Source organism: Ranitomeya imitator, chromosome 1 (genome assembly GCF_032444005.1).
Source record: "Ranitomeya imitator isolate aRanImi1 chromosome 1, aRanImi1.pri, whole genome shotgun sequence".
NCBI classification, from domain to species: domain Eukaryota; kingdom Metazoa; phylum Chordata; class Amphibia; order Anura; family Dendrobatidae; genus Ranitomeya; species Ranitomeya imitator.
The window spans coordinates 704444837-704471945 of record NC_091282.1 but is presented as its reverse complement, the minus strand read 5'-3'; the positions used below and the strand labels follow the sequence as shown (position 1 = coordinate 704471945).

General features: G+C 43.8%; 1 protein-coding gene across 1 annotated transcript in view; it reads right to left on the bottom strand.

Annotated features, from left to right (window-relative positions):
- The window catches only part of LOC138643073 (inositol-trisphosphate 3-kinase A-like), a 179765-nt gene that overhangs the window by 51657 nt on the left and 100999 nt on the right, over window positions 1-27109 (bottom strand). Inside the window, exon 2 of the mRNA XM_069731805.1 lies at window positions 11438-11528. Within this exon, the coding sequence (XP_069587906.1) occupies window positions 11438-11528 (91 nt within the window). The remainder of the gene's footprint in view (window positions 1-11437; window positions 11529-27109) is intronic.

The window sequence follows — 27109 nt, the reverse complement described above, 5'->3', positions numbered from 1 at the left end:
GATTTATTTGGAGTTATATTCTGTTGTTTAAGTGTTCCCCTTATTTTTTTGAGCAGTGTATATATATATATATATATATATATTTATATATACATATATATACCGTATATACTCGAGTATAAGCCGACCCGAGTATAAGCCGACCCCCGTAATTTTGCCACAAAAAACTGGGAAAACTTAATGACTCGAGTATAAGCCTAGGGTGGAAAACGCAGCAGCTACCGGTAAATGTCAGAAATAAAAATAGATACCAATAAAAGTAAAATTAATTGAGACATCAGTAGGTTAAGTGTTTTTGAATATCCATATTGAATCAGTAGCCCCATATAATGCTCCATACAGTTTATGATGGGCTCCATAAGATGCTCCATATTAAAATATGCCCCATATAATGCTGCACAAATGTTGATTACTCCATACAGATAACTGCCCCATATAATGCTGCACATGGCCACATAAGATGCTCCATACAGATATTTTCCCCATATAATGCTGCACATGGCCCCATAAGATGCTCCATACAAATAACTGCCCCATATAATGCTGCACATGGCCACATAAGATGCTACATACAGACATTTGCCCCAATATAATGCTGCACATGGCCACATAAGATGCCCCATTCCGATATTACCCCCCATATCATGCTGCACATGGCCACATAAGATGCCCCGTACAGATATTTGCCCCCATATAATGCTGCACATGGCCGGATAAGATGCCCCATACAGATATTTGCCCCCATATAATGCTGCACATGGCCGGATAAGATGCCCCATACAGACATTTGCCCCCATATAATGCTGCACATGGCCGGATAAGATGCCCCATACAGATATTTGCCCCCATATAATGCTGCACATGGCCGGATAAGATGCCCCATACAGACTTTTGCCCCCATATAATGCTGCACATGGCCACATAAGATGCCCCATACAGACATTTGCCCCCATATAATGCTGCACATGGCCGGATAAGATGCCCCATACAGACATTTGCCCCAATATAATGTTGCACATGGCCAGATAAGATGCCCCATACAGACATTTGCCCCCATATAATGCTGCATATGGCCGGAAAAGATGCCCCATACAGACATTTGCCCCCATATAATGCTGCCCATGGCTGGATAAGATGCCCCATACAGCCATTTGCCCCCATATAATGCTGCACATGGCCGGATAAGATACCCCATACAGACATTTGCCCCCATATAATGCTGCACCTGGCCGGATAAGATGCCCCATACAGACATTTGCCCCCATATAATGCTGCACATGGCCACATAACATGCTCCATACAGATATTTGGCCCAAAAGCTGTTGCTGCGATTAAAAAAAATGAAAAAATTACATACTCACCTTTCCTGTTCCACCGCTGACCGCCGCTGTGTCTTCCCATCTTCTGCACCGACGTTCAGGAAGAGGGCGGCGCGCACTAATCGCATCACCGCGCCCTCTGTCCTGAGCGTCACTCCAGAGGACGCGGAAGACACAGCGGCGCCGCCGGTGGCACGATGAGCAGGTGAGTATCGCGCACTGCCCCCCATCGTACTTACCTGCTCCTGGCACCGTCGCTGCAGGTCTATTCCCCGGCGCTGCATTTTCTTCTTGTAGTGAACGGTCACCGTTACCGCTCATTACAGTAATGAATATGCGGCTCCACCTCTACCTCTATGGGAGGTGGAGCCGCATATTCATTACTGTAATGAGCGGTACCATGTGACCGCTCAGTACAGGAAGAAACTGCAGCGCTGGAAGAAACAGGGACGTGCAGGGACCGCGCTGTGAGTAGGTGAGTATAATTACACAGCCCCCGCTCCCCCTCCCCTGCCGACCCCTAGGTATAACCCGAGTATAAGCCGAGAGGGGGACTTTCAGCCCAAAAAAGTGGGCTGAAAATCTCGGCTTATACTCGAGTATATACGGTATATATATATATAACATTTTTTGGCAAACCCAGCTCACCGCTTTGAGGAAACAGGAATACATCCAACTTGTGATTACAGTTCGCACGGAATACCGGTACACACAAGTGCTTCTCACTAAATTAGAATATCCTCACAAAGTTAATTTATTTCAGTTCTTCAATACAAAAAGTGACACTTGTACATTATATAGAGTCATTCCAAGCTGCTTGAGGTCTAGTGTGAAGTTTCCACAATCATTGATGGTTTGGGGAGCCATGTCATCTGCTGGTGTAGGTCCACTGTGTTTTATCAAGACTAAAGTCAGTGCAGGCGTCTAGCAGGAAACTTTAGAGCACTTCATGCTTCCCTCTGCCGACAAGCTTTTTGGAGATGGAAATTTCATTCTCCAGCTGGACTTGGCACCTGTGAACACTGCCAAAAGTACCAATACTTGGTTTAAAAAACGACAGTATCACTGTGCTTGATAGAGAATCTATGAGGTATTGTCAAGAGGAAGATGAGACACCAGACCCAACAATGTAGACGAGCTGAAGGCTGCTATCAAAGCAACCTGGGCTACCATAACACCTCAGCAGTGCCACAGGCTGATTGCCTCCATGCCACGCCGCATTGATGCAGTAATTGATGCAAAAGGAGCCCCAACCAAGTATTGAGTGCATTTACTGAACATACATTTCAGTAGGCCAACATTTCGGATTTTAAAATCATTTTTCAAGCTGGTGTTATAAAGTATTCCAATTTACTGAGATAATGACTGTTGGGTTTTCATTGGCTGTAAGCCATAATCATCAACATCAACATTAACAGAAATAAACACTTGAAATAGATCACTCTGTGTGTAGTGACTCTATATGATATGTGAGTTTTACTTTTTGTATTAAAGAACTGAACTAAATTAACTTTTTGATGATATCCTAACATAGTGAGACGCACGTGTGTGTGTGTGTGTGTGTGTGTGTGTGTGTGTGTGTGTGTGTGTGTGTGTGTGTATATACAGTTATATGAAAAGGTTTGGGTACCCCTATTAATCTGAAGCTTAATGTTTTATTAAAAAATTTTTTTTTGCAACAGCTATTTCGGATTCATATATCTAATAACTGTTGGACACACTAATGTTTCTGCCTTGAAATGAGGTTTATTGTACTAACAGAAAATGTGCAATCTGCATTCAAACTAAATTTGACATAAGTATGGGCACCTCACCAGAAAAGTGATATTAATATTTAGTAGATCCTCCTTTTGCAAAAATAACAGCCTCTAGTCGCTTCCTGTAGCTTTTAATGAGTTCCTGGATCCTGGATGAAGGTATTTTTGACCATTCCTCTTTACAAAACAATTCCAGTTCAGTTAAGTTTGATGGTCGCCGACCATGGACAGCCCTCTTCAAATGATCCCACAGATGTTCAGGTCTGGGGACTGGGATGGCCATTCCAGAACAGTGTAATTGTTCCTCTGGATGAATGCCTGAGTAGATTTGGAGCGGTGTTTTGGATCATTGTCTTGCTGAAAGATCCATCCCCTGCGTAACTTCAACTTTGTCACTGATTCATGAACATTATTGTCAAGAATCTGCTGATACTGAGAGGAATCCATGCGTCCCTCAACTTTAACAAGATTCCCGATGCCAGCATTGGCCACACAGCCCCAAAGCATGATGGAACCTCCACCAAATTTTACTGTGGGTAGCAAGTGTTTTTCTTGGAATGCTGTGTTTTTTGGCCACCATGCATAACGCCTTTTTGTATGACCAAACAACTCAATCTTGGTTTCATCAGTCCACAGGACCTTCTTCCAAAAAGAAATTGGCTTCTCCAAATGTGCTTTTGCATACCTCAGCCGACTGTTTGTGGCGTGCTTGCAGAAACGGCTTCTTTCGCATCACTCTCCCATACAGCTTCTCCTTGTGCAAAGTGCATTGTATAGTTGACCGATGCACAGTGACACCATCTGCAGCAAGTTGATGCTGGAAACAGGAACACATGGGCTACTTGCACAGTGAACAAGTCTGTATGATCATGTTCACACACCACCAAGAAACCTGAAGACACAAAAGAGAATAGTAAAACCAAAAACACTCAGTTTGAAAAAATGTTGCAGTAATCCGCAAGTGCTAGTAAAAGATGTAAAAAACAGGGTATTTGGTTGATACGTTTTTTGCAAAAAAATGTATACTAAGCTGCTCTACCAATCTTCACGGTATACCCTTATCAGAGCAGTCCTAACTAATGTATGCAATCCCTATCTGATGTATTTAAAAACCTGATCATCTGTATATAACCTGTGTGAACAGGGTTCAGAGAGGAAATACAAGTGCATTGTATAGTTGACCGATGCACAGTGACACCATCTGCAGCAAGTTGATGCTGCAGCTCTCTGGAGGTGGTCTGAGGATTGTCCTTGACTGACCTCACCATTCTTCTTCTCTGCCTTTCTGATGTTTTTCTTGGCCTGCCACTTCTGGCCTTAACTAGAACTGTACCAGTGTTCTTCCATTTCCTTACTATGTTCCTCACAGTGGAAATTGACAGGTTAAATCTCTGAGACAGCTTTTTGTATCCTTCCCCTTCCCCTGTTGAATAATCTTTGTTTTCAGATCATTAGACAGTTGTTTTGAGGAGCCCATGATGCCACTCTTCAGAGGAGATTCAAACAGGAGAACAACTTGCAAGTGGCCACTTTAAGTAGCTTTTCTCATGAATGCATACACCTGACTATGAAGTTCAAAGCTCAATGAGGTTAGATAACCAAAAAAAAGGGCTTTAGTAAGTCAGTAAAAAGTAGGTAGGAGTATTTAAAACAAGAAAATGATAAGGGTGCCCATACTTATGCACCTATCAAATTTTGTTTGAATGCAGATTGCACATTTTCTGTTAGTACAATAAACCTCATTTCAAGGCAGAAACAATACTGTGTCTAACAGTTATTAGATATATGAAACTGAAATAGCTGTTGCAAAAAAAACAATTTTTATAAAACATTAAGCTTAAGATTAATAGGGGTGCCCAAACTTCTACTATATAATTGTCTAAGGGTCACTTCCATCTGTCTGTCTGTCCTTCTGTCACGGTTATTCATTCGCTGATTGGTCTCGGCAGCTGGCTGTCATGGCTGCCGCGACCAATCAGCGACGGGCACAGTCCGATTAGTCCCTCCCCTACACTCACTGCCCGCAACCCGCTCCGTAATCCCCTCCACTCACCGCTCACACAGGGTTAATGCCAGCGGTAACAGCCCGCGGTGTAACGCACTCCGTTACCGCTGCTATTAACCCTGTGTGTCCCCAACTATTTACTATTGATGCTGCCTATGCAGCATCAATAGTAAAAATATGTCATGTTAAAAATAATTAAAAAAAAAACAAAAAAAAAACCTGCTATACTCACCCTCCGCTGCCTTTCCCGCTCCTCACCATGCTCCCGGGACTGCTCCATTGCAAGCGGCAGCTTCCGGTTCCGTCCTAGGGCTGGTGTGCGACAAGGACCTGCCGTGACGTCACGGTCATGTGACCGCAACGTCATCATAGGTCCTGCTCACACCAACCCTGGGACCGGAAGCTGCCGTTTGCAATGGAGCGGTCCCGGGAGCGTGGCGAGGAGCGGGAAAGGCGGCGGATTGTAAGTATAGCAGGACTTCAACGGCCCTTCGGAAGGTGAGTATATGGGTTTTTTTTTAAGTCTCTATACTACGTGGCTCTGTGCTGGGCAATATACTACGTGACTGAGCTATATACTATGTGACTGGGCAATATACTATGTGACTGGGCAATATACTACGTGACTGAGCAAAATACTACGTGGCTGGACAATATACTCCATCGCTGGGCAATATACTACGTGGCTGGGCAATATACTACGTGGCTGGGCAATATACTACGTCGCTGGGCAATATACTACGTCGCTGGGCAATATACTACGTGGCTGGGCAATATACTACGTGACTGGGCAATATACTACGTGGCTGGGCAATATACTACATCGCTGGGCAATATACTACGTGGCTGGGCAATATACTACGTGGCTGGGCAATATACTACGTGACTGGGCAATATACTACGTGGCTGGGCAATATACTACGTCGCTGGGCAATATACTACGTGGCTGGGCAATATACTACGTGACTGGGCAATATACTACGTGACTGGGCAATATACTACGTCGCTAGGCAATATACTACGTGGCTGGGCAATATACTACGTGGCTGGGCAATATACTACGTGGCTGGGCAATATACTACGTGACTGGGCAATATACTACGTCGCTAGGCAATATACTACGTGGCTGGGCAATATACTACGTGGCTGGGCAATATACTACGTGACTGGGCAATATACTACGTGGCTGGGCAATATACTACGTGACTGGGCAATATACTACGTGGCTGGGCAATATACTACGTCGCTGGGCAATATACGTCGCTGTACAATATACTACGTGGCTGGGCAATATACTACGTCGCTGGGCAATATACTACGTGGACATGCATATTCTAGAATACGCAATGCGTTAGAATCGGGCCACCATCTAGTTTTCATATAACTGTATATATATATATATATATATATATATATGTATATATATATATATATATATATATATGAGACATAAGCAGTGCTGTAATTAGTTACTAAGGGTAAATCCTGATCTCAGGTCCTCCTTGAAGGGGTATTCCCATCTCCAAGATCTTATCCCAATATGTATTATGTGTGGTGATGATAATAATAGTAGCAAATACCTCCAATTTGAAATTCTGATTTGCTATGTTGCTTACTTGATGTGCAGGGCATTGCAGTAGCTTAGGGATCGATGGTTACAGTCACTAACAGCTAATTAACTAAATGTCACCATATGAGTGGTCTTCTTAACCATGAATACCTAAGTTACTGCAATGTCCTGCACATGGGGTAAGCAACGTAGCGAATCCTGAAGAACCATACTACATATCTAATTGTTGGTATTTGCTATTTTTATTGTTGTCGACGCTTCTACATATTGGAATAGGATCTTGGAGATGGAAATACCCCATTAAACAGAGTCCTATATCTCAGGTTCCTGAACCCAACTGAGTGTGACATGAGGGTGAATGGGATATCGGGTTTAGCTGCAGCGACTCTTGCATTTCTTTAAGATTTAAATAGAATAAGGCTTGGAAACAACCTGTTCCATCCTTGAGCAGGGTCAAGAATATTGTTACTTCTAATGTGGCATTTTTTAATCTAATGATTGGCTTCTGATGTCTTTACTCTTTATTGTAGGTTATCAGTCTTGGTTTCCTAAGCATGGCTTGTGCAAGAGTAAATCATTAACTGCCTGCCAAGGTTAGAGCCATGAAATTGCCAGGTGTTCCCCAATGCTATGAAATCATCCAGACGTCTGTTTATCATGTACGTGTTCTATCGGTGTTCTCCACGGATACGTCACATACCAATTATAGTCTACACACCAAGTGGTCTGCAAAGAAAGATGGAGACAGGACAGATTTTGATATGAATCCAGGGTCAAAATGACTTCTACAAGACTATGGATCTGTGAAAATCACTGAGCGCACCACAGATGCCATCCTTCTATGATCCATGCGCTGCCTGCTTTTTACATTAAAGGGGTAGAGTCTTCTTTAGGCGGAATCCATTGAAAATGTGCCTGAACAGTGCCCCATAAAAGGACCGTAATGCACAGCAGTATCAAAATGACATTGCTGTGCACATGTTCCATTTTACATCTCTTCTTTTACCTGCTTCAGGGTTCGGGAAGGAATTGACATGTTCATTCTTCACAGCACATAGCAAAAGACGCCAGTGGCCGAAATGTCACAAGATTGAAGGCAATGCCCACTGATGGTAAAAACTGAAAGGGTATGTTCACACTGTCTTTTTTCAAAGATGTCAAAAACATCAATTTTTTAAGCAGTAATCACTCCTTTTCTCTGGAGTTTTGTAAAGCGTTTTTTTTTACTGGCGTTTACCCTATTTTTTTTAAATCCATTAAACAATGAAGAAGACTCTATCGTTCCTTTGAAGGAAAAATGCTCAAGAAAGCTCCCGGACATCTTTTTAACCTTCCCATTGACTCCTATTGTAAAGCATTGAGAATCTTCCTTGTTTAAAAGCCTGAGCGTATGAATGGTAAGTCATTTTCCCATACAAATTAATAGGACCTTTCTTTTGATCATTTTGTTAGTGCTTTATCTGCCTTTTTTTTAGTGGCCCCGTTCAAAAATGATGGAATGCAGGGACGCAGTATGAACAGGTCAAGCACTGAACCTATTTTACTTGCTTACATTAAATCCACAGCGCATTACTGACATCAACATCGCTGTCCCCACTGCAGCTCAGAATTTAAATTCCCCATCAGTATGTCCCTTGAGTGTGGGAGACCCCGAAGGAAACCCACGCAAACTTGGGGAGAACATAAAAACTCCTTGCAGATGTTGCCCTTGGTGAGATTTCAACCCGGAACTCCAGCGCTGCAAAGCAACAGTGCTAGCCACTGAGCCACCATACAGTGCTAATCACTGAGCCCAAACACTGAAGGAAACTGTTCACTTTTTTCACGTATGAGAAAAAAGGAAGCGTCTGAATGAGGCCTGATAAAGAGAAGAGCGCAGCATTAGAAGGGTCCACACAATGGTAGCGAGAACACACGAGGATGTGTCTGAAGGTGTCATCCAAGGCTGCAGAGGCTTTCCAGGTTGCTGAGCATGATTTGGCAAGCAGCATCCAAGTTACCCTGGGCGTTCGCTAATCTTATCATTAGAAGGAACATATTACTGTTTTTCACATGAGAAATGTAACAGAGTGCTGAGAAGACGTCACAGCAGATGGAGGACTTCAGCTGGAGTTGCGCAGCTTCTCTATTCACCCTGCCCTTACTGTAAAGAGACGTGTTTAAGGAAGGAAATCCCCTGACTAGAGCACACAATGTTCAGATGATACTGTACAATACGGATTCACTAAACTACAATGCTTACCCGTGAAGCTTCTTTAAAAAAAAAAACCCAGTAACTTATTAAACCACAGTCGAAAAATAATGCATCTGAAGACCACCTCCATGATCTTGTTAGGTCCTCTTGTGCCACCAAACTAGCTCTGACCCATGGAGTCACGCACTCTAAAAGATCCGTGAAAGTATCCTGTTGTGTCTGACATTAAAATGCTAGCAGTAAGGCTACGTTCACATTTGCGTTGTGCGCCGCTGCGTCGGCGACGCAACGCACAACGCAAATAAAAACGCACCAAAACGCATGCAAAAACGCTGCGTTTTGCGACGCATGCGTCGTTTTTTGCCGAAATTTGGACGCAAGAAAAATGCAACTTGTTGCGTTTTCTTGGTCCGACGCTTGCGGCAAAAAAGACGCATGCGTCGCACAACGCAACAAACAAAAACGCATGCGTCCCCCATGTTAAATATAGGGGCGCATGACGCATGCGTCGCCGCTGCGTCGCCTGACGCAAACTAGCATATCGCTAGTGTGAACGTAGCCTAAGAGAACTTCAGCTTTGTACATTGTAAAGAGGGGTCTCCATGAATTAGACTAGTGTATCCTGGTGCCATCGCTGCCCTGGATAAGTGGTGCTCATGCACCGGACCATCAAAATGATGTAAAGAAAAACATTCTGTGTGGCAGCCCTTGAGAAGATGGCCAAGTGGTGTACAGATTAAGGCCACGTCGACACCTTCAGTATTTGGTCAGTATTTTACCTCAGTATTTCTAAGCCAAAACCAGGAGTGGGTGATAAATACAGAAGTGGTGCATATGTTTCTATTATACTTTTCCTCTAATTGTTCCACTCCTGATCTTACCCTATAAATACTGATGTAAAATACTGACCAAAATATTGAAGGCGTAAACTTGGCCTAAGGCCTCATTCTGTTGTCCGTGGTTTATGTACGTGTTCTAGCTGTGTTTTCCATGGATATGGCACTTCCTCATTATAGTCAATCAGTTCACATGGTTTTGGGTTTTTTGCAGTGTCCACAAAGAAAAAAAAAAAGGCTGAATCAAGGATTAAAATTACACATTCACGTCTATAGGTCAGTGAAAATCTTGGACTGTGCAAAGATGGCATCCTAGTTGCATCCTGGTGCTACCTGTTGTTCACGGACTTGTTTGAAAAGATTGAAGACATTATCCAGGACTATTTAATTTTGTTACTATGGGACTAAGAACTAACAGGCAGGCAGTCTAAAGAGACGCCTTTAAAGGGACACTGTCACCTGGATTTGGAGGGAACAATCTTCAGCCATGGAGGCGGGGTTTTTGGGTGTTTGATTCACCCTTTCCTTACCCGCTGGCTGCATGCTGGCTGCAATATTGGATTGAAGTTCATTCTCTGTATTAAATAGTACACGCCTGCACAAGGTAAGATTGCACCTTGTGCAGGCATGTACTACGGAGTACAGAGAATGAACTTCAATCCAATATTGCAGCCAGCATGCAGCCAGCGGGTAAGGAAAGGGTGAATCAAACACCCCAAAACCGCGCCTCCATGGCTGAAGATTGTTCCCTCCAAATTCAGGTGACAGTGTCCCTTTAAGAAGATCTTCTCTGTTGACGTGAAGCAGCTGAATTGCCGTCATGGGCAAGAGGGAAAAAAAATGAGCTGTAAAATTGCATTTTTACAAACCAAATCTCGTGAAGGCTTTAACTGAAATGAACGGAACACTCAGAGAGGCAGATGTTCAGTCACACAGGTCTCAGATACCAGTTCAGGCACTGCTGGAGCAACTTCTGGTTTCATGACTGGCCACACTAGGACGAGGGATTTTTTGGTCCAGGACACTAGCCACACACTGACCAGGGTACCTCCCGACTCACTAGTAGACCACCACACTACCTAATGATACTATATTGCTTGGCACCTTCCTATTGTTGAGAGTACCTTTTATACGAAATGTGCCCCAGTTATCGGCTGGGGGCATTTTACTATCTGAGCCTGCTGACCCTTTAAGAGCAGGGGAGTACGTGTGCGACACATGGACACAGGGAGCACGCCGCACTGCCGGAACAGTGAGTATGCCGGCGTCCCTGCATGGAGAGGAAGAACCATGCAGGGACATCAACAATAGCGTTACAAACAGATATGTCATAAATGATATATTATCAGAGTAATTGGAAATTATTAAGATTGACTTAGCTCACTGCCCAGTATCCACCCTGCCTCCTTTAATATTACTATATTTATAAAGGTAAAAAATATGCTGCCACCCTGTAATCAGGGATTTCCAAGTTTATAATATATTCACGACCAGTTTTGAGCTCAGAAACTTTGTCGAACAGAACAGAATCATTGTGTAGTGGCTATTCTCAAGTACTGCAGCTCAGCTCCTGCTGAAGTGAATAGGAGCTGAACTGCAGTTCCCAGAAAAGGGCACTACATAGCGAAAGAAGCAATGCTGTCTACATCTGGGTATCAGCCTCCCCCAATCTGATAGTAAATATGAAAAGACCATCCGATTAAAGACTTAACAGTGAGGAATTACAGATGGGAAACTATATGTCAGCCATGCTCACCTGTATGGCCAGCAAGCTGCACCCAGCGTCTCTTGAAAGGGCTGATAACAGGAATGTTCACAATTGTTCTGATCTTCTGCCAAGATTTGTTCTGCAAGCAAAAAAGGAGACAAATAATGTTATGCAACTGAACAAAAAAGAAAAATTGCTTGATACAATAGTAAAAGAACAGTCCATTCATCGAGAACAGAAATGTGATTATTGGTGTAAGCTATGTTCCCACCACGGTCACGGTATGCGCTGTGACATACTCTTAGGGCAAATGCTGAATGGCCCATAAATTAACCCAACAGATGCCAAGTCCTGCACTGGCTGGCTGTAAAACAGAGCTCTTCAGGCTACAATTTCCTACACGGTCAGACACATAGAATCACATAATAACATATTCTATTATATGGCATAAATATGGGTGATTCCCACTCTAAGGGCTCATACTTGGTTGAAATATGGCCGAGTCTCGCATGTTAAAACCCGGCTCTGCCGCCGGCACTCCAGAGCGGAGCGTGCGGCTGTATAGCAATATATGGAGCTGCACGCTCCGCTCCCAAGTGCCGGCGAGAGAGTTGGGTTTTAACCCCTTCATGACCTTGGGATTTTTCATTTTTCCGTGTTCGTTTTTCGCTCCCCTCCTTCCCAGAGCCATAACTTTTTTTATTTTTCCGTCAATTTGGCCATGTGAGGGCTTATTTTTTGCGGGACGAGCTGTACTTTTGAATGACATCATTGGTTTTAGCATATCGTGTACTAGAAAACGGGAAAAAAATTCCAAGTGCGGTGAAATTGCAAAAAAGTGCAATCCCACACTTGTTTTTTGTTTGGCTTTTTTGCTAGGTTCACTAAATGCTAAAAATGACCTGACATTATGATTCTCCAGGTCAGTATGAGTTCATAGACACCTAACATGACTAGGTTATTTTTTATCTAAGTGGTGAAAGAAAATTCCAAACTTTGCTAAAAAAAAAAAAATAAAATTGCGCCATTTTACGATACTCTTAGCGTCTCCATTTTTCATGATCTGGGGTCGGTTGAGGGCTTATTTTTTGCATGCCGAGATGACGTTTTTAATGATAGCATTTTGGTGCAGATACGTTCTTTTGATCGCCCGTTATTGCATTTTAATGCAATGTCGTGGCGACCAAAAAACGTAATTCTGGCGTTTCAAATTTTTTTCTCGCTACGCTGTTTAGCGATCAGGTTAATACTTTTTTTAAATTGATAGATCGGGCGATTCTGTAGGCGGCGATACCAAATATGTGTAGATTTGATTTTTTTTTTTTTTTTATTGATTTATTTTGATTGGGGCGAAAGGGGGGTGATTTAAACTTTTATATTTTTTTTATTTTATTTTTTTTTACTTTTGCCATGCTTCAATAGCCTCCATGGGAGGCTAGAAGCAGGCACAGCACGATCGCCTCTGCTACATAGCAGCGATCTGCTGTTCGCTGCTATGTAGCAGAAAATTAGGTGTGCTGTAAGCGCCGACCACAGGGTGGCGCTCACAGCTGCCAGGGATCTGTAACCATAGAGGTCTCAAGGACCTCTATGGTTACAATGGAGAAGCATCGCTGACCTCCGATCATGTGACCGGGGTCGGCGATGCCGTCATTTCTGGCTGCCCGGCCGGATGCGGTAGTTAAATGCCGCTGTCTGCGTTTGACAGCGGCATTTAACTAGTTAATAGGCGCGGGCAGATCGCGATTCTGCTCGCGCCTATTACAGGCACATGTCAGCTGTTCAAAACAGCTGACATGTCCAGGCTTTGATGCAGGCTCACCGCCGAGCCCGCATCAAAGCAGGGGATCTGACCTCGGACGTACTATCCCGTCCGAGGTCAGAAAGGGGTTAACATGCAAGACTAGACCGTATTTCATGCAAGTGAGTATGAGCCCTAAAATTAAAGGGAACCTGTCACCCCTAAAATTGAAGGTGAGCTAAGCCCACCAGCATCAGGGGCTTATCTACAGCATTCTGTAATGCTGTAGATAAGCCCCCGATGTATCCTGAAAGATGAGAAAAAGAGGTTAGATTATACTCACCTGGGTGGGCGGTCTGATCCGATGGACGCCGCGGTCCGGTCCGAGGCCTCCCATCTTCATAGGATGATGTCCTCTTCTTGTAGTCACGCTGCGGCTCCGGCGCAGGCGTACTTTGTCAGCACTGTTGAGGGCAGAGCAAAGTACTGCAGTGCGCAGGCGCCGGAAAGGTCCGAGAGGCCCAGCGCCTGCGCACTGCAGTACTTTGCTCTGCCCTTAACAGGACGTCATCGTAAGAAGATGGGAGGCCCCGTATTGGACCGCCCGCCCATCGGACCAGACCGGGAGCGGGGCCGCCCGCCCAGGTGAGTATAATCTAACCTCTTTTTCTCATCTTTCAGGTTACATCAGGGGCTTATCTACAGCATTACAGAATGCTGTAGATAAGCCCCTGATGCTGGTGGGGTTAGCTCACCTTCGATTTTGGGGGTGACAGGTTCCCTTTAAGTGTAGGATCCATTCTAAGACAACGCTCATATTTAGGGACCTTTCACACATCCATGTCTCCAGTGCACACGGTGACAGTTTTCGCATGGAACGGAGACATTTACACACCTAGACACATTGAAACCTAAGGTGCTGTAAACATGTCAGTGTGTTTCCATGGACTGTGTGTCCATGTGACCTACGCGAAGACATGTCTGTTTTTTACTTGCAGCACAGGCCACAAAACATCCCCCACACGGATGACACACTGGAATGTCATATGCGTGACACGTCCCACCACCCGAGAAGCAAAAGTATAGTTAGCACTGGTCCCCGGCGCCGGGTGCTGAAGGCAGCTCTCCTCATTCTCCCCTGCTCTGCCGGCGATCAGCGCCAAGCGATCAAGTGATAACAGTGACAGCAGTTGGTGGCTGATGGGACCATTACTGCCATCAGCCACCACCTGCTGCCGCTAATAACAGTGACAGCAGGAGCAGCTGATGGGAGTATTCATCACCCGCCGCCTGCGTTATAAACAAATAAATAAAAAATCTGGCGAGGGTTCCCCTGTATTTTCTCAAACCAGCCAGGGACAAATCACAGCTGGGGGCTGCAACCCTCAGCTGTCAGCTTCAGCAAAGCTAGTTATCAAGAATAGAGGGGTCCCCACACTGCTTTTTTAAATTATTTAAATAAATAATTTAAAAAACCGCCATGGGGTCTTCCCCATTTTTGACATTAAAGACGTTGCCAACTACACTTTTTATTGCTAGCCTATCAGGCACTGGCTGGAAGTTCTCGAATGCTGCATGAACACAACAGCTCCATCATTTCTATAGTGGTTGTGGCTGGGTACTGCGTCCATTGAATAGGGGGGTAGATCTGTAGGATACACAACCAATAAAAATGTAGTAGTAGCCAACACCTTTAAGACAAAAGTTAATCAGGGGATGTAGACTGATTGACAGGTAGAAATCATTCAGAACGTTACGATTAAGAGTCGAAACGCGTCAACGTCCTTTTTACTCTTATGATGATTTTTTTTAAAGAATTTTCAATAAAGTCATAGTGTTTACGGAGCTAACGGTTTTTGCAAGTTTCAGAAATCATTCATACCAACACCTTTCAATCATTGCAACGCGTGCGTAAATGAGCATGTGTGGACTAACTTACTGCATCGTCGATTGCTAATTGTTACAAGCAATTTATATGCACCCGCGGTGCCACCAGAAACAAAGGGCAGCAACTGCGGAATAGTATCATGTGCAAGGTTCAGTTAAAGATGTCATAACCGAGTAGAAACCTCACGTCTGCTGTAGAATAAGCGTAACGGGATTACAGAATACAAACATGAGATAATCATTACACATTACACCGTGCACATGATGGACCCTCCCGGCTGAGGCTCGCGGTTTTCTGCACGATCCTAAATCTTTAATCTTAGAGGAACTCAGGTCATACCGATGCTCACTAACAAGTCCTCTACCAATCACTTGACTTTGCACAGGAGAATGTACACATTGCACTTCTGCATCCGGACAGTTCGAGTGACTGCAGACTCATTTTTTTATTTAAGATCTCGTAGATCGCCTTCCTCTTTTGACAACGATATGATGACACCCGGTGCCCCCCAGCAGTCATCCCCTTCAGCAGATCTTACACAGCAATGTCTATAACCCCGCAGTATGGCCCCTATTACTGACAGTAATAAATAGCTTCCAGATTGCTGGATCAGATATAGAAGGGGTCACGTATCAGCACAGGGGGGTCACGTATCAGCAGGGAAGTTTCTTCTTCATGAAAGAGTCATGAGACGGTTTAGGAATCTGTTGCAATCACACATGTGGAAAGTCTGTACTGCCTGTTTAGCCACGTGTTGCCACGTGTCTGAAAAATTATATTCCATTTTTAAAAGCCGCCATAGAGAACACTCAAACTATATCCCCCAAAGTCAGCAGGACCAGACATCAATCTAAATATAAATACCACCTAAAAATATAGGTGCATATAGTCTCTAAAACAAATCTTACTTTTTATTGGAAATAGACAATAAAAATGCTTGTAAATTCAACAGACTCAAGCAATGGAGGAGCACATAATACACATAATTATATCTGATTTTCATAGTGCTACATAGCATGTGGTAAAAATACCAAAAACAGATATAAACCTCATCGTGAGTGTCCGCACTTAACTGGCTATCTAATGCATGCTGCACAGATACTAGCTTGTTTAAGCTGATACTAGTTGCTTTAAATGATAGACAATATAGAGATGACTTACATGTTTATGCGGGCTAATGTGGTGTGTGGTCCTGGTGCCCTGACGTACGTTTCACCCTTTGCTTCATCAGGGGGTGTATGATAATGATGGCGTACGCCCCCTGATGAAGCAAAGGGTGAAACGAAACCAAACCTTTACCATACTAAATCTGGACACTAAGGGACAATTCATCAGAAATTGTATGCCTGAAAACTGGCATAAAACACTTTGAAAAGTCACAAAACTTTTGCAACCATTTTTACACAGCTCTGCCAAAATAGTTTGCGTTGGGACGGGACGGGGCCATGCACTCCTGTCAAATTCAGCAAAAGTTCCAGCATTTTTTACAGTCCTCAACTGGAGTAGCATTTCTAGCAAGGCGCACACAACAGAAAAAATGCGCCAAATTTATTAAGTGGTGTGCTCCTCTCAATTAATTTGGTGTATCGTAATCCAGCAAACCATTCATTAAGAATGGTGTGAACAATGCCAGGTTTAAAAAGGTATTCCCATCTCCAAGATCTTATCCCAATAAGTAGTAATAATAGAAATGTAGTATAGTTCTGATTCGCTAAGTCGCTTACTCCATGCGCAGGGCATTACAGTAGCTTAAGTATCCATGGTTACGACCACTAGCAACTAACTAACAACTAACTGTCACTATGAGTGGTCTTAATCATGGATACTTAAGCTACTGCAATGTCCTGCACATGAGGTAAGCGACATAGAGAATCAGAAGAACTATACATTTCTAATTGGAGATGTTTGTTATCATTATTACACCTACTACATATTAGAATTGGATCTTGCAGTTGTAAATACCCCTTTAATGAATCGTTTCCTAACTGTCCTAACATTTCAAATACCATTCATGTTTTATAAGATCATAATAAAAATGTAAGGAATTTCCCTTTATATGATATTATTTCTTACTGTATTTTATTCTAATTTGTATAGAACCATACATTTTCCAATTATGCTTCAGAAGAAAAAAAAAAACAGAAGAAACCGGATAACTCATGGATGGTCGTTTGCTATGTATTTTTTCTTTGTGTCACAGACTTGAATCGCTGTACCAGATCCACAAAAATAACCCAGACCAGAATAGCACATGGACTGAGTTTTTCTTCGGCTGGCTACTCTGCCTGTTCTTAAAAACTTACAACACAAAGATGGGAAACACTGTAGTGTGAACAAAGCATAGAGTGCAACTTGGAAGAAAAGTGTAGAAAGTTTACGACGGGGCCTTGGAGAGCCCCCACCGAGGACTGATATTTCCAGAAATAAGGATGTGTCAGAAAGTAGTTTTCTTATTCGATAGTCTTGATTCTAACTAAATGGCAGACTCAATATCCTTCATAGAAATTACACAGATAGTGAACATGGATGGGCAGTGAAGAATCAGAGCTCGTTACTGCTGGATTCACGTTATGTCATAGTACACATACCATGTCACGTTGTGACGGTCTTTGGTAAGGATGGGGGCCTTAAACTGTCCTTGGGACTAGGACTCTAACTATCTCTGTCCTGGGGGTACTATTGAAGGTAGAGAGGACAGAGTTTCCGACCTTAGTATGTTCAATGACGCATGGGACAGAAATATAGAGTAAACAAGACACAAAGATCAAACAGGGATAACAGAAAACCTCTGTCATACAAAAGCAGTAACCAACAACATGGAGGAGGATAAGGACAGGGAGGAATAAGCTAAATGGGAACAGGGACCAGGAGATAAACACACACGTACTACAGAAAACCACAGATCACTGCTACAACAACTCCACTCCAATCACTTAGCTTTAGCACATAGTACAGGAAGACTAATCTTTCACCGGCAGGAACAAGAAGGTCTGACCAGTTTTTATAGGAAGAGGTAAAGACCAGATCAGAAGTAGCTGAAATAGAGCTGCATGTTTCGGACCAGCACAAAAAGGTCATTAACCTCTTCAGCACCAGATGGAACTACCATAAATCTATTTAATAGGGGACACAAATCACACCATCTCTAAAGAACACCTGTGATTCATTACCCGATGTGACCATGTAACTACAGGTCTTCCAGAGGACGTGACACCCTCGTAACATAACATGGTCAAACCAAAAATATAAGAACATGAAAAGTGGTGTAATGTTTTAACACTGAGCAGAATTTGTGGCCAAAGCTAATTAGTGGCACTGTCAATAACAGACTATATCGGTACAAAAGCTTTTGCCTTATCTAATATTATAAGACGTGAATATAAACCACGAGTCAAGACACAACAGACATAAGCGATGTATCCATTACACATACTATTAGAAGATCACTTACTATATATTGATGCATTAGCCTTGGAACATCAATTACTTTGTTCTTCCTCTAAAACTAACATTAAAAGCAGACATCCAAGTCTGCATAACAATAAATTGTGCCCATCCTTGGCCATAAAGAGAACTTGTCAGCAGGATTTAGCCCTATAAACTAAAGGCACGGCCATAATGGTGCCGAGATGCTGATTAATCTGATACTTGATGTGAAGGGATCAGTGGCTGATGAATACTCACCTTGTGAAGTTTTCATAAAATTACGTCTTGTGTGCTTCGGGGTGGGAAGTGGGGGCAGGGTCTTCTTCTGGTTCTCCACCCCCCACCAGCCTCCTCTGTGTCCTGTAAAATTCCGCACCTCAAACACCACTGTGTGGGCGGCGCGTATGTGCGCATGTGTGCAAGACTTCAATAACATGGTGCAGGATGCTGCACATGCGCAGATCGAGATTTCGACCAGGTGAAAAATTTACACAGCCAAAATCTCGGTCTGTTCATGCGCCACCTTCGGCACTATTTCACTGAAGTCCTGCACACAAGACACTGACTCACACTGTGTACGCGTCGACCGACCACACAATGATGGCAGCGCTGTGGAATTTTAAAAAGGAGGCAGGTCACTGTACAAGAAGCATTGGAGTGGATCCCTTTACATCAGGTATCATATTAGTCAGCATCACAGCGCCATTATAGCTATGCCTTTAGTTTACAGGACTAAAGGGGTTGTCTAATACATAAAATGCCCTTTATAGCTCCGTCTATTGTAATTTGCTTTATTTGAACATTCCCTACTGTTCTGTTTTTTATTACTTTACTATGTGTGACATTTTGCTTGAGGAGAGTCTCAAGACAGACGTCACAGAAGGCTGATCCTGCAGTCACTTCCCCGCAGCTTCTATCACCTCTTGAAAAAGAAGGTTATCAGAGGATGGCGCTGTGGTTCCTTACCACATCTTCTAATACCACCGGCCAATGATGTCATCCAGAATGATGATGATGATTACAATGATGGAAGCAGGGAGAGGTAATCTCAGCTTCTATCACAATCACCCTACAGCATCTGTACATGCCACCACACAGTGTCTGTCCCTGCCGCCTCTTTCACTGAAGCAAGATGTCATCAGGGTATGGTGATAGAAGTAGGGTGAGTGACAGCAGCTCCGACGTACAGGTTCTGTCAATGCCTTAAAATGAATCATCATCAAGGGGCAATGCTGCAGTTACTTATCCACTCACCCTGCTTCTTTCACCACTCCCTGATGACAAATCATTTCAGTGAAAGAGGCAATGGAGACTGAAGCTGTGTGATGACAGTGAAAGAAGTTGCTTATCCCTGCGTCCATCACCACAATTGATTCAATATGTCATTAGGGGACAGTGGTGACAGAAGATGTGGTAAATGACCTCAACGCTGCCCCATGATGACGTCCTGTACAAGAGGGGAATAATAGAAGCTGCAAGGAAATGACTGCAGGGCCATCCTCCTGTGACGCCCGATTGAGGCTCCCCTCAAACAAAACGCAGGAAGTAAACTAATAAAAACACATTAAGAGATTATCAGGATAGGGAGAAAAGTAGGGAATTTTCAAATATAGCAAATTACAAAAGTCATTAGGGCTTAAAAAATAAAAATGTATAAAAGGAAATACTGTAAATAAATATGAGCACCCCTTTAACCCCTTAAGGTCACAGCAAGTTTTGGACTTAGTTGATTATTTTTTCTTTTAGTTTTCTTACATTTATAGTGGGTATGGAAAGTATTCAGACCCCTACACTCTGCACCCCATCTTGACTGAAAAACACAGAAATGTAGACATTTTTGCATATTTATTAAAAAAGAAAAACTGAAATATCACATGGTCATAAGTATTCAGACCCTTTTCTCAGACACTCATATTTAAGTCACATATTGTCCATTTCCTTGTGATCCCCCTTGAAATGGTTCTACTCCTTCATTGGGGTCCAGCTGTTTTTAATTAAACTGATAGGACTTGATTTGGAAAGTCACACACCTGTCTATATAAGACCTCACAGCTCACAATGCACGTCAGACCAAATGAGAATCATGAGGTCAAAGGAACTGACCAAGGAGCTCAGAGACAGAATTCTGGCAAGGCACAGATCTGGCCAAGGTTACAAAGGAATTTCTGCAGTACTCAAGGTTCATAAGAGCACAGTGGCCTCCATAATCCATAAATGGAAGAGGTTTGAGACCACCAGAAGTCTTCCTAGACCTGGCCGTCCAGCCAAACTGAGCAATCGTGGGAGAAGAGACTTGGTGAGACAGGTAAAGAAGAACCCCAAGATCACTGTGGCTGAGCTCCAGAGATGCAGTAGGGACATAGGAGAAAGTTCCACACAGTCAACTATCACTGCAGCCCGCCACCAGTAGGGCCTTTATGGCAGAGTGGCCCAACGGAAGCCTCTCCTCAGTGCAAGACATATGAAAGCCCGCATAGAGTTTGCTAAAAAAAAAACACATAAAGGGCTCCTAGACTATGAGAAATAAGATTCTCTGGTCTGATGAGATGAAGAAAGACCTTTTTTGTGACAATTCTAAGTGGAATGTGTGGAGAAAACCAGGCACCGCTCATCACCTGCCCAATACAATCCCAACAGTGAAACATGGTGGTGGCAGCATCATGCTATGGGGGTGTTTTTCAGGTGCAGGGACAGGACGACTGGTTGCCATTGAAGGAAACATGAATGCGGCCAAGAATAGAGATATCCTGGATGAAAACCTCTTCCACAGTGCTCTGGACCTCAGACTTGGCCGAAGGTTCACCTTCCAACAAGACAGTGACCCTAAGCACACAGCTAAAATAACAAAGGAATAGCTTCAGAACAACTCTGTGACCATTCTTGACTGGCCCAGCCAGAGCCCTGACCTAAACAAAATTGAGCATCTTTGGAGAGACCTGAAAATGGCTGTCCACCAATGTTCACCATCTAACCTGACGGAACTGGAGAGGATCTGCAAGGAAGAATGGCAGAGGATCCCCAAATCCAGGTGCGAAAAACTAGTTGCATCATTTTGTACTTTGGCTGTACTAGCTCAAAAGGGTGCTTCTACTCAATACTGATCAAAGGGTCTGAATACTTATGACCATGTGATATTTAAGTTGAGACAGGGGAGGAGCCGAGAAACACCAGCAATGCACCATATGAGGGGATTAGAAAAGTAATTTTTGGGGGTTATGCAGGGTTTATATGTAGATTGCTAGGCTACTGTAAAAGAGGTGGTAAAGGTGGTGGCCATAGATTATATTGGGAAAACCTAGTGGTGACAGATTCTCTTTAATGCCTAGAATACTCATTATATAAGTTGGTATCTCTTTTTCTCTGAAAAATTAACTTTGTATTAATTATATTTAGCAAAATATAAGTGCCATGCAAAGCTGCCTATATTTTCTCAACCGAATACTCAAAGCAGCTGCAACTTGTAGGTTTACAGTCTGATTGCAAACAAGCAAATGTAAGAGGAGAATTGATTATGTAAGTCAAGATTAGCGCATAGTAAATTTAAATATTGTCAATGTTACATTGCACAATACAATAGGTGGATTTACTTTGCACAATAACTTGGTTAGTCACAGCATTTTTTAATTAAATTATGCACAGCATAAAAAAACTTTCATTCTGAAAAAGAATATAGAATATAGGAAAAATTAAGGATTAACGTCAGTTTTCAATTTACCTATGATCTAGTAATTAGTGGTAGAACCCAGCAGCAAGTATTCAATTTCTTTACAGCACTCCCACAGGAGAAATACAGAATTACACATAGAAATCAATAAAGTCCTCCGGAGTGAAAAAGACATTCTTTGCAACTGATCTTTCCTCTAACTAATTCCCAAATAAGATATTTAAAAATAGGCTTTGGCTTTCCGAATCAGACAACCTTAAGAATTAGCATTTAAAAAGATGAACCATAAATCAGAAAATGACTTACCTTACTATCCAGACTTTGTATTACATTAATATTCATGACACTGGGATCTACAGATTCAACTTCTTGATCGGTCTCCATTTTTTTAACCTTTGACAACTATAGATAATGTACAGAAGTCAAATTGCTCTCGTAGCACCATCTCTTGCCAGTTTGCAGAAGATGATGATCTCCTTCAATATATACGTTCCCCCAGAGTCCTCAGCCTAAATGCGCTACTAAAAACTCAATACCTATTTTCCTCTCATAATCAAACTTTGTAATTATATGTTTCTATTGCTGGCTTTAAAATAGTTGTAGAAATAACGTAAATGAGCGTAGTTCCCGAAAGACCAGGAAAGTAGAACACTTTTGAATTTCTGCTAGGCAACACGAAATAGGATGGAATATTTCTGGCACAGAAAGAATCTTAAGACAAATATCTAAGAAACTAGATGGTAGCCCGATTCTAACGCAACGGGTATTCTAGAATATGTATGTAGTTTATTTATGAAGATTTTAGAATAATACATTGAATACACAGGATTCGTCCGGCCGCAACCAATTAGCGAAGCGTGGTTCAAATCCCGTGCGAATTCACGGCCGGACTGTGCCTGTCGCTGATTGTTCGTGGCGGCCACGTAGCATATAGCACAGCCACGTAGTATATAACAGCCCACGTAGTAAATAGCACAGCCACGTAGTACATAGCACAGCCACGTAGTATATAGCACAGCCCACGGAGTATATAGCACAGCCCACGGAGTATGTAGCACAGCCACGTAGTATATAGCACAGCCCATAGAGTAAATAGCACAGCCACGTAGTATATAGCACAGCCACGTACTATATAGCACAGCCCACGGAGTATATAGCACATCCCACGGAGTATATAGCACAGCCACGTAGTATATAGCACAGCCCACGGAGTGTATAACAGCTCACATAGCATATAACACAGCCATGTAGTTTATAACAGCCCACCTAGCATATAACACAGCTCACGTAGTATATAACAGCTCACGCACGCAGTATATAACACAGCCCACGTAGTGTATAACACAGCCCACGTAGTGTATAACACGGCCCACGTAGTGTATAACAAAGGCCACGTAGTATATAACAGCCCACGTAGTGCATAACACAGGCCACGTAGTATATTGCACAGCCTACGTAGTATATAGCACAGCCACGTAGTATATTGCACAGCCACGTAGTATATTGCACAGCCCACGTAGTATATTGCACAGCCCACATAGTATATAACAGCCCATGTAGTGTATAACACAGCCCACGTAGTATACTGCACAGCCCACGTAGTATATTGCACAGCCCACGTAGTATATTGCACAGCCCACTTAGTATATTGGACAGCCCACTTAGTATATAGCAATGTGGGCACCATATCCCTGTTTAAAAAAATAATTAAAATAAAAAATAGTTATATACTCACCTTCCGTTGGCCCCCGGATCCAGGCGAAGCGTTTACCGATGCTCCTTGCGCGCTCTGGTCCCAAGAGTGCATTGCGGTCTCGCGAGATGATGATGTAGCGGTGTTGCGAGACCGCTACATCATCATCTCGCGAGATCGCAATGCATGGAGCGGTCACCGGAGCGTCACGAGGAGCGGTAAAGGCCTGTTCTGGATCCAAGGGGCCGACGGTCGGTGAGTATATAACTATTTTTTCTTTTTTTTAATTATTTTTAACCCCTTCCCGACCCATGACGCCACGTAGGCGTCATGAAAGTCGGTGCCAATCCGACCCATGACGCCTATGTGGCGTCATGGAAAGATCGCGTCCCTGCAGGCCGGGTGAAAGGGTTAACTCCCATTTCACCCGATCTGCAGGGACAGGGGGAGTGGTAGTTTAGCCCAGGGGGGGTGGCTTCACCCCCCCGTGGCTACGATCGCTCTGATTGGCTGTTGAAAGTGAAACTGCCAATCAGAGCGATTTGTAATATTTCACCCATTATAACGGGTGAAATATTACAATCCAGCCATGGCCGATGCTGAAATATCATCGGCCATGGCTGGAAATACTAATGTGCCCTCAACCCACCCCACCGATCGCCCCCCCAGCCCTCCGATCTGCCGGGTACACTGCCCCGCTCCCCTACGTCCTGTGCTCCGCTCCCCCCCGTGCTCTTGTCCGCTCACCCCCGTGCTCCAATCACCCCCCCGTGCTCCAATCACCCCCCCTGCACTCCGATCCACCCCCCCGTGCTCCGTTCCACCCCCCTGTGCTCCGTTCCACCCCCCCATGCTCCGTTCCACCCCCCCAGTGCTCCGTTCCACACCTCCCGCGTTCCGATCCACCACCCCCGTGCTCCGATCCCCCCCCCGTGCTCCCCCCCACCCCATCATACTTACCGGTCCTGCCGGGGTCCATCCGTCTTCTCCCTGGGCGCCGCCATCTTCCAAAATGGCGGGCGCATGCGCAGTGCGCCCGCCGAATCTGCCGGCCGGCAGATTCGTTCCAAAGTGCATTTTGATCACTGAGATAGATATATCTCAGTGATCAAAATAAAAAAATAATAAATGACCCCCCCCTTTGTCACCCCCATAGGTAGGGACAATAAAAAAAATAAAGAATTTTTTTTTTTCCACTAATGTTAGAATAGGGGTAGGGTTAGGGGTAGGGGTAGGGTTAGGGGTAGGGTTAGGGTTTCGGTATGTGCACACGTATTCTGGTCCTCTGCGGATTTTTCCGCTGCGGATTTGATAAATGCGCAGTGCTAAACCGCTGCGGATTTATCGCAGATTTACCGTGTTTTTTCTGCGCCTTTCACTGCGGTTTTACAACTGCGATTTTCTATTGGAGCAGTTGTAAAACCGCTGCGGAATCCGCAGAAAGATGCGACATGCTGCGGAATGTAAACCGCTGCGTTTCCGTGCAGTTTTTCTGCAGCATATGTACAGCGATTTTTGTTTCCCATAGGTTTACATTGAACTGTAAACTCATGGGAAACTGCTGCGGATCCGCAGCGTTTTCCGCAGCGTGTGCACATACCTTTAGAATTGGGCTATGTGCACACGGTGCGGATTTGGCTGCGGATCCGCAGCGGATTGGCCGCTGCGGATCCGCAGCAGTGTTCCATCAGGTTTACAGTACCATGTAAACCTATGGAAAACCAAATCCGCTGTGCCCATGGTGCGGAAAATACCGCGCGGAAACGCTGCGTTGTATTTTCCGCAGCATGTCAATTCTTTGTGCGGATTCCGCAGTGTTTTACACCTGCTCCTCAATAGGAATCCACAGGTGAAATCCGCACAAAAAACACTGGAAATCCGCGGAAAATCCGCAGGTAAAACACAGTGCCTTTTACCCGCGGATTTTTCAAAAATGATGCTGAAAAATCTCACACGAATCCGCAACGTGGGCACATAGCCTTAGGGTTAGGGTTGGAATTAGGGTTGTGGTTAGGGTTGTGATTAGGGTTATGGCTACAGTTGGGATTAGGGTTAGGGGTGTGTTGGGGTTAGTGTTGGAGGTAGAATTGAGGGGTTACCACTGTTTAGGCACATCAGGGGTCTCCAAACGCAACATGGCGCCACCATTGATTCCAGCCAATCTCGTATTCAAAAAGTCAAATGGTGCTCCCTCACTTCCGAGCCCCGACGTGTGCCCAAACAGCGGTTTACCCCCACATATGGGGTACCAGCATACTCAGGATAAACTGCGCAACAATTACTGGGGTCCAATTTCTCCTGTTACCCTTGGGAAAATAAAAAAATGCTTGCTAAAACATCATTTTTGAGGAAAGAAAAATTATTTTTTATTTTCACGGCTCTGCGTTGTAAACGTCTGTGAAGAACTTGGGGGTTCAAAGTGCTCACCACATATCTAGATAAGTTCCTTGGGGGGTCTAGTTTCTAAAATGGGGTCACTTTAGGGGGGTTTCTACTGTTTAGGCACACCAGGGGCTCTGCAAACGCAACGTGACGCCCGCAGACCATTCCATCAAAGTCTGCATTTCAAAAGTCACTACTTCCCTTCTGAGCCCCGACGTGTGCCCAAACAGTGGTTTACCCCCACATATGGCGTATCACCGTACTCAGGAGAAACTGGACAATAACTTTTGGGGTCCAATTTCTCCTGTTACCCTTGGGAAAATAAAAAATTGCAGGCTAAAAGATCATTTTTGAGAAAATAATTTTTATTTTTTATTTTCATGGCTCTGCGTTATAAACTTCTGTAAAGCACTTGGGGGTTCAAAGTCCTCACCACACATCTAGATAAGTTCCTTTCGGGGTCTTGTTTCCAAAATGGGGTCACTTGTGGGGGGTTTCTACTGTTTAGCCACATCAGGGGCTCTGCAAACGCAATGTGACGCCCACAGAGCATTCCATCAAAGTCTGCATTTCAAAACATCACTACTTCACTTCCGAGCCCCGGCATGTGCCCAAACAGTGGTTTACCCCCACATATGGGGTATCAGCGTACTCAGGAGAAACTGGACAACAACTTTTGGTGTCAAATTTCTCCTGTTACCCTTGGGAAAATAAAACATTGCAGGCTAAAAGATCATTTTTGAGAAAATAATTTTTATTTTTTTTTCATGGCTCTGCGTTATAAACTTCTGTGAAGCACTTGGGGGTTCAAAGTCCTCACCACACATCTAGATTAGTTCCTTTGGGGGTCTAGTTTCCAAAATGGGGTCATTTGTGGGGGATCTCCAATGTTTAGGCATACAGGGGCTCTCCAAACGTGACATGGT